This window comes from Anoplopoma fimbria, chromosome 23 (assembly GCF_027596085.1).
Source record: "Anoplopoma fimbria isolate UVic2021 breed Golden Eagle Sablefish chromosome 23, Afim_UVic_2022, whole genome shotgun sequence".
Lineage (NCBI taxonomy): Eukaryota > Metazoa > Chordata > Actinopteri > Perciformes > Anoplopomatidae > Anoplopoma > Anoplopoma fimbria.
Genome location: NC_072471.1, coordinates 11883312 through 11892809, shown reverse-complemented (window position 1 = coordinate 11892809; position 9498 = coordinate 11883312). Strand labels below are relative to the sequence as shown.

Sequence of the window (9498 nt, the reverse complement as noted above, 5' to 3'; positions counted from 1 at the left end):
TTGATAAGGTCTGTGTTATGTTTGGAGATGTACTCTTTATGCAGTCTGAGCAGACTTCTTTTCTAATAAGCCGCGTGAAGTTGATCTCCGTGCTTCACCCCTGTGTGTCACCTCTCATAACCGCACCTCCCTCAATATTTACCTGGCATGGATATTAGAAGTGCAGTTAAAAACATCTCATTCTTTCTACCCTTGACCATGTGTAATATATCGCACGGCTCTCTTGACTTTGGATATAACACTGCGAGTCGTTATTGATTCACACATGGATAAACATTTCCTCCTGACAGCTACCTCCGTTTGCGCTCATAAAGCAGCCTTCCCTTCCGACTACTGTGTGCAGGACTCAATAAACCTTATAATTACTTTGATTCACCAATCATGGTGAGATTAATTAGGCCCCGTGTTTTAATTAGCAAAGCGATTGGCTGCATTCAAGGAATTTGTTTTGCCTTTTGCCTTCAGTGAAAGGAAGCCAAAGTCAAGCAGTGTTTGATTTCCCATCCATTTTGAAAGAGTCCACACGAAACCAAGCGTCATGTGGCTGCGCCTGTGTTGTGTGGGTACTTTTAATGTCTGCCACCACAGGCAACCTCGTGTGTGTGTGTGTGTGTGTGTGTGTGTGTGTGTGTGTGTGTGTGTGTGTGTGTGTGTGTGTGTGTGTGTGTGTGTGTGTGTGTGTGTGTGTGTGTGTGTGTGTGTGTGTGTGTGTGTGTGTGTGTGTGTTCTGAAGAAAAGCCATGGCTCAGCTTACAGATGTCACTTGACACACACACACACACACACACACACACTCACACACATATAAATCGGTGGCGACTAGGCTCCTCTTACCAAGGAGACAGATCAATGCAGTTAGGACCCAGTTCCAGTGTAATGTGTTTGTTTACTTGAGTTCAGAAAGCCTGGCTCCTCCTGAGCACCCAGACAGACAGTCCCCCCCCCCCAACCACCACCACCACCACCACCACCACCTCGTCAAGCATCCCCCCACCCCCAGCTCTGTCTTTTCATAATTGATCAGGAGGTGGCTGCGTTCCCTGAGGGGTTAAGACATGGCAACTTTTATTTTTTTCTCCCCATCCTTCTCATTTTTTTTAACCGCCTCTCTCTCTCTGTCTCTCTCTGTCTCTCCCTCGTCTTCTCCTCTTGTTTGCTCAGGATCTCAATGTACTAGTTCAAACATTGTTCCCACCAGCTGGCAGAGCTGCGCCATATGCACGCCCTGTCAAGGCAGCTGTTGTCATGGATACTGGCAAGCGCCAGAAAATATAAAAATGAGCACCCCTGATTCCTGAGGAAGTGTCACTCTCCATCTTTTATTTTTATTTTATTTTTCGTCCTCCACTCCTACTCGTCCCCTTCTTTTTTCATCAAAAAAAGGGAAACACCTGTGAAGTTGTTGTGTTGTGTTGTGTTGTGTGCATATGTGTTTTTCTCCTCTCCCACTTGATGCTCGTGGGCCTGAAGAATACAAGGTTTTACGGCTGTGTGGAGCAGCAGCAGTAGTAGCAGCTGTGCACAATGTTCTTTTCTGCCAGACTCTTTCATCCATCTGCTCTTGAAGAATCGGAGTGAAGCTGCTAGCCCAGCTGCCACCGTACCTGTGAAGCTGGAGCTCGCTCCTCACACACAGTACTCAGTACACACAACCAGGCGGGAGGGGATCTGTAATCCCATCAAACCCTAGAGAAATAAATTACGCCACATCCCAGCCTCTCAGATTCTTATCATCTCCATGTCGGGCAAACACATCAAACAGTGTTGATGACAAATTTTACAATTTACAAATATGATTTTACCAATTTTCTTTTTTTTTCTCCAGCGTGTAAACAGCTGTGAACTAATTCCATCAGACGCCGAAAAGGTCTTTTTCTTCATGTACTTGTCCATGTTTCTATCCATCTATCACCCATCCCCTGCTCGTGAGCATCCTTAATGCATAGTGTGAAACCTGGGCTGCTAGTTAATTCACTCTAAATCTGATGTTGATTTTGTCAACTTTAATTACAGCTCCCAGGGACACTTCACATGGCGCTGCCTCTACTTCAAATTGATATTATGAATATGCAAATGTGGTGGTAATTTGCCGAGAGAAGTGGGTATTTCAGTTGAGCACACACTAGACAGGTCAATTCTACTGACGCTCTGTCTTTTTTTATTTTTTTATATCAGCCCACCATCCCCCCTTCCTCCACCCTCTTCTTCAGGGGGTGCTCTAGACTAACTGTATTTATCCTTGATCACAGCTCTGTAAATTGTTACTAAAACGTGTCTCCAATGTAGTGTTAACCAAGTCAGAATGTGTTGCGGAAAATACCAGCTGATATTTGACAGGGCTTTCACTCAGAGATGACTGTTTCGTCCCTGAAAATGTGAATTATCTCTGCTGTCAGCTTCAGGAAATCTAATAGTTTATTTTTCTCTTTGCCTCCCTCCTCCCGATCGTTCTTGCTCCGTTTTTTCACACTGTCTTTTGTCTTGTGTTCCTTTTCTTCCCAGGCCCTACAAGCAGCGAGGCAATTACTCTTGCAGCAGCCAGGCAGTGGCCTGAAATCTCCAAAGAGCCAGGACAAGCAACGTCCACTGCAGGTAAAGCAGCTCCCCGTCTAATCTCTTAAGTCCATCCATAATACATGCTCCTCCGAAAAGAAGATTTCCTCTGTTCCACAAGTGTGTTTGATTTGCCGACGCAATCCTCGGACCTGCCATTTGAATCCTAAAGCGGGACAAGCCAGTCCCCAGGAAGCAAAGCGTTGCATACATCCAAGAAAAAACACAACACGGCACCGGATCTCAGAAAGCAAATTACAAGTTTACATTTTATTTGTCAGTGAGGCCTCCATCAAACTGGACAATAATTAATATGTGAAATGTATGTATTCGTATGCTTTTCTACACCAGATCCATAGGGTTGATTACACAGTGGAAGAGCCAGAGGTTAGTTATTATTTGAAAGACATGTTAGCCTGACTAGTGGGTTTACACAGATAGCTAATTTTAACCGCCTGTCATTTCCACTCCTCACAACTCATTTGCCTTATTGATTCATAGAGCTGTCTATTTCTGTTGTCAGTGATTTGGAAAAGGTCACACTTGTACACATATGCACACACACACACACACACACACACACACACACACACACACACACACACACACACACACGAAGAGTTGCACACCGACACCACAGTCACACATATATACACATTAACACATCCTCTTTCTTCCTGGTGTTAGGATTTTCTCACACTAGCGAGTCTTTTCATACTGCTCGTGCAAGTCAACAAGACAGTTAGTTGGTCCCCCCCCCCCACACACTCAAATTATGTAAGGCCCCTTGACATCTGCTCTATGTTTTTATTATTAGTATTTTTTATTTAATTTATTTTTAGCCGTTTGAAATTGAAGTGTGGGAATTTGTGCCCTCCACTCGGCTAATAAGTACTATCAAGGAGCAATGGTTTACCTCATTAGGGGCTCTGTGCATTTCATTAATGTCAGGGAAATTGGCGTTAACCTCACCCGTTGATATTTTCACAGAGTCTAACAATGGCGACACCTTCAATTGGAGTCACACCCCTGTGTACCTAATTACGTATTGGCGAAGAGATAAGGTTGGCAAAGACTCAGTCATGCTGTCGTATTTAAATAATTCAGCTCAACCCCATCAAGAGTGTTAATATTATCAGTATATTCACAAATAATGGCCTCGGAATTATTGACATGTTTTTAAAGGGTATTTATTTATTTGTGTGTATATTTTGTATATATTTAGCTGTGGGAGGGGGGGAAAAATCATTTTAATTACACAAAAGCTCTCTGCAGCTTATTTTTGGGGTCCATTGCACTTCTTCTATTTGAGGTTCTGTATGCCAGAGCGAATTGATTCAAACAAATGGGATCCTGATCTACAAATGCCTGCACAGTCACCAAGTACAATACATACATGGCAGGAGGAACAATATTGGTTGAGAGCAGTGTTGGTGCATGATAACCGTCAGCCCATGTCCAAGCCCCTGCGTCTAATAACACCAGCAGATGGTAAATATTGAATATTTACATTTGCTTACTCCATCCTTGCCTCACTTTGGCGATATGAATCAATATGAATCACGGGGCCCTGCCGATCGGCCTGTCCTCAGCTCCCAACTAATCCATCTGTTGATCCAGCCTTTATTAACATCCTCACCTCTTTGTACCAAAAAGTCTCCATGCAGAGCGTCAAAGGCGAGGCGCCGCTGACTCCCCCAGTGATGCACACTAGCAAACAGGGCTCGGTGCATTCTGGCCCAAGATCATTTTTACAGTGGGAATATGATGCTCTGTGCCCTTGAATCCACTCATTTCAAATGACATTTTAGCCGTAATACTCCATTGTGCAAATATCAGTGTGAAGCAGAAGAAACTCTGACTTGATTAAAAAGCCTTGTTTTGCTATTCTTATTGTTCTATTTCTTCCCTCCTGTCACTAACCAGTTGTCTTCAGGGAGTTTGCACAATAAAGCTGCATTATTTACTTGGATTATGAGGCCACAATGGGTGCGATAGTGCAATATTTTATAAGCGCCATGGCGTGATAAGAGTGAATGGCAATCAAGCTGCATGTTTCCCACCAGAGGAATCAAGAGGATTGATCCCCTTGTATGATTAGCACAGTAGAAAGTGGGAAAGGGATTAATATTACCATGACATCCTGCTTATGGTAGAGATACTGATAAATCCTCTGCCAGTCTTTTTTTCCCCCTCTTGTTCTCCCATCTTTGGTATTAAAGAGCGGGAAATGATCCATAGATCATGGCATGTAAATTATTTAGTACACAAGCATCTAAGTGCCTCAGCTTGCAGTTTTAATTACGCGTATTAGCGGCTAAAGGCTCTCGCCTGACTAATTCTATCCGCTCGCTCATCGCCGCTTCTCAGGAGTTGATGATGCAGAGGCAGGCAGCTCTGGCATTGGCATGCACACACATACACATACACACACAGAAGTAAAAAACAGTCTCACAAACACACATACAAACACGCACACAAGCTGCTTCTCCCCATTTGCGTAATGTGACAGGTCTATTATTACACAGTAAGCCCATGGGAGCACTCAATAAACACCTATTTCTCCCTGTAAATCCCCCTGCCTCCGCCATGCTGCTTACACGGCTCTCCCAAGGCACACAACACCCTCTCGTCTCTGCTCCTCTCTGTGGCAATATCCCCCCTCTGAAAGGCATTTATACACTGACATTTGGAATACAAATAAAGAAACGCGGACAAGGAGAGGCGGAGAGGATTACCGTGGCCTACGAATCTGACAGTTGTTTCGCTCGCGCACAAGCGTACATAATGCAACTACACATAGCCCGCACTCAAACACAGGCACAATGTAACTTAAAGTTTTCTAGATTGCCAGAAGTGACTTTGTTCACTACGTGTTTGTTTGCGGCTCAGGACGGGACAGGATGTAAAGCAGCTTAACACCCGGTTTGGAGGAACTGCTTAAAATCAATAAGAAATCCTTCAAAATAAACTGCAACCGTGCAAAACTCACCTGACTATCTCACCATATCTGAACCTAACATGTCACCTCGAACAGCTAGAATGACCCCCCTCCCCCTTAACAGTGTGAAGGTACCCCATGACCCCTCCTCCCCATAGTTAACAACCAATTCAAAAACCTGCGACTGCTGCTTGTCCCCCTTTTACACTATCAAGCTGTGAATAGCTTTTTACAAGACTAATAACCTCAGCCCCATCTGTGCAATGCTCCACTCTAACTATGAATGTTTAAATGTGTTACACTTAAGCTTTAACGGTTTGTGTATGGATCGGGCGAGATGTTGGCTTAGCCCTTTTTTTTTTTCTGTAATTCTGCAGCTTCCTGCCTAGGCCAGTCAGATTGGCTGTGGGCATTGGGCCATCCCAGGAAGTGTCACACTTTTAAAGGTCAGGTCCACGTGTTCTTACCACTGAGCGAATATCACCTCGATAGCAGAACTCATCTGCGTATTGGCTTTCATCCGGAACACACACACAGATGCAGGGAAAAGGGCTGCGACGCTAGGCTGGAGTATAGGTTAGCTGACTCCCAGCGTGCATGGCTAAAGGATGGTAGTTCACATTTACATTTCTGAATATATCTATCCACCGCATCCCCTCTGGTTGGATCTGAAAATAGAGAGAAATTATCACTGCGAAGGGAAAAAAGAGAGGGGGGAAAATATTATGTTATTCATGAGGAAAACTTCTGTTGACTCTGAGAGAGAAAGAGAGAAAAAAACGTCAGCACATTTTAAGTCAAACACCCTTGGTTACTGCTTTTGTAACCAGAAAACAAGATTTTTTTTTTTCCCCATCTCCTTCCCCACCTCTCTTTTTTTTCTCCCCCCCTGCATTTACAACACCTACAGGACAAGATTGCTAAATTGCGAGGACAGAGCAGGTTCATCATTGTGATGCAAAAGAAGTTGAAATGCAACCCCAAGGCGATGGAGCTGAGTTAGGGGGGATCAAGAGAAAGTGAGAGGGAGGGAAGGATAAAAAAAAAAAAAAGAAGTAGCTCAGACCTTTGATGTAGCAGCAACAAATTTACCTTGTGACAGAAGATACATGGGTGCAATAAACGAGTTATACCAGCCCTTACACATGCAATCAGATGATTCCGGCCAGGGTGTTAATTGGATCCTAACCGGCAGATCTGATACGCCTGGGCCCCGGTGGTGAGGGGGAAAGCCTTTCCAAGTGATGAACTATAATTCACTGAGCTGCTTGAAGCACTTGTAATTTACTGTGTGTCACTGATGAAGAGGCTGATCCAGTGGAGGCCATATTACCTGCAACATCAGAAGGAAGTGTCTCCCCCCCCCACCTCCTCTGGCTCTCACTTTTGCTCTCTCTCTCTTTCACTTTCTTTCTATTTCAGCACTCTCCTCTCTCTACACTTTCTTTTTTAATTCTCTCCCCCCCCCCCCTCTCTCTCTATCTGTCGCTCCCATTTACTCTTGAAATATGTGCACCTGCAGGGAGGAATCAGTCGGGAGTGAATTGTGCCAGTTTAATGATAAAGGTGTAACAATTTGTACTGATAATGACACAAACAATGTGCACAAGCAATGTCACACAGCTACAATGTTGTACTCTACATTCGAGGGGCTTAATCAATGACTTATCTGCATGTAGAGATAAATCAATATGGAAATTACGCTAAGCCCATCCCAATCTCCTCAGGCTTTTTATTAGAGGCTTTTTTTTTTTGCATGATGGGTCTTTGTGTTATGATAAATTGCACTTCCCATGCACTGCTGCCAAACTGCTATGGAAATTGATTTAAGGAAAAACATTCAGTAATCTACTTAGCTTCAGTCCTGACAATCTAGAGTATCGATCTCCCTAAGCTGAAGACACGACATGCGTTTGAGTGAATGTGGCTTCCATGTGATTTTACATAGTAAACACATGTGTACTTCTTGCAGACCACACACTTGAACTTCACAGGGGGGCAGCCACCAGGCTAGCTGCCCGACAGCTTTGGTGGTCCTCGAGTGGAGAGTCCCAGCTATCAATAATCGTGCGGCCATATTTGGCTGTAATTGGCTAGTAAATGAGCAGTGTCAGCTGAAAGCGAGTTGAGAGGTCAGAACTCCACTAGCTATGGGGGGGGGGGGGGTCTGAGTTTGGGCCCCCTGGGATGCTCAGGAGATTGAGATGAAATTGGGGCGGGGGGGCTGGCGGTGGAGCGGTTACTCCCTATTTTCTCTCGGTTTCTTTTTCTCTCTTCCTGTGTGTGATGTGAAGCTAGTGGCTTAATTAGCTGTGACTCTTCCTGCCAAGGATCCACAGTAATTACCGACTAGGACCCATCCATTTCTCATCGCGGTTATCTTTAGCTGTGACTGTACAGCAGCTCAGTCCCCTGTCCAGCGCTATACAGGAGCAACCTGTCGTTGATAAGCGCCCCGCGTCAGTTGCCCCCGCGATGTTTATGGCCGACATCTAATCACCACTCCCCCCTGCTTATTACTGCTAAGTGAATTGTACAGAAGAATATCGAATAAAAGGAATTCCTCTCTGCTAGACTTTAATTGTTTAAGTTTACACTCTGGAACACCACTTATCTCCTGATTTAGGTAATTTGACTCATAAAAACTCACTGCTGTAAAGATAAAGTGCCACACAGTGGAGTGGATGTAATTGCTGGAAGTGCATTTTTCCATTGGTCCAGATAGTAAGAAGCAGACAGCTGTGCAAGCCAGTCAGCAGAGTCGTGGTGTTTTTCTATTCAATGGCAGAATGCCCGGTTAGATCAAACATAAAGGGAGATTTGGGTGCCAGCTTTGCCTGGAAGAGATACCTGAGCTCCCCGTGGAAGAGCTTGACCTTTAGCGAGGCATTGGACAGGCTGGTTACAGCCTGCGACTGTGACAAGAGTGGTGTAATGATCTGCTTGTTCTGGTGAGGGCCCCACCAGTGTTTTCACATCAGGAGCCAATTTAAAGGTCCTTTGTTTTGCTCTCCAATTTTCGAGGGCAAACCACATGGCTTCAAAGTTCATGTCAGTACGGCTCATCATTCTCTTTAAGACAAGGCCCATAAACAAATAAGGGTTCAAATGGTGAACAGTTATAAAGCAAGCATGTTTCTTACAAATGTTAGCAAAGCAGGGCTAAGATTCGAATGACTTAATTTTGCAATTGTAATTTGCAGATTACTCGTTCCGTCCAAATGTGCTCCATTTAAAAACAGGAGAATCACCTTCTCCGTTATTAAGGTCCCCAGTGGCCACATCATCTGCAGCTAATTTCAAACGATTTAATAAATCCCATCAATATTTTTTGTGTGCTAGAGATGGGAATAAATCCTTTTGGATTACAGAGAAACAGAGGCACGGCCCAATTGGGTATCATGGCTCCTCTTCCATGAGAGAGTCTTCTCACGGCGTGTGGATGTTTACGCCACTGCCATCGTCTAGTAAATGCTCATTAATTTCATCCCGTCGTGGCAAAATCATTTCTAGGAGAGGCAATTCAGCCTCCTGTTCCTTTCAATTCACCGCTCACGTCAATCAAGCCCTGGTGCGGTATCCTGCAAAATGGAGGTGTTATATTCCTGCAATTATCATGTCATATACTCGAAAATGTAAATGAACGTGTGTGTAAAATTAAATTTATGGGTTGTCAGTGAAGAATAAGAACCAGGAGAGCAATTACTTATCTGCTTTCATCTTGGAGCCTCCGATACGTCAAGCAGAAAAGCATGCAGTTAAACGCTGGAATTAGCATTGTGCTGCACTTCACAATGGACGTGGGCCAGTGCCTTTTCTCCCCTCTCTTTCTTCCTCCTGCCTTTTCTCCCTTTTCCTTCCCCTCTTTCTGTTTGGAGCACTGTTGAAATGAAAATGATTATCACCCATTATGCCTCTGAAAAGCTATCGAAAGTGTAAAAGGAACTTCCCAATTTCATTACCAGGTTGTTTGTTGTTGTCCGTTTTCCGCTGCACTTTGTTGA

At 44.3% G+C, this 9498-nt stretch overlaps 1 protein-coding gene across 1 annotated transcript in view; it reads left to right on the top strand.

The window, feature by feature from the left end:
• foxp2 (forkhead box P2) overlaps positions 1 to 9498 on the top strand; it is a 102507-nt gene that overhangs the window by 59027 nt on the left and 33982 nt on the right. The window contains exon 5 of the mRNA XM_054624283.1: positions 2503 to 2592. Coding sequence (XP_054480258.1) covers positions 2503 to 2592 — 90 coding nt within the window. The remainder of the gene's footprint in view (positions 1 to 2502; positions 2593 to 9498) is intronic.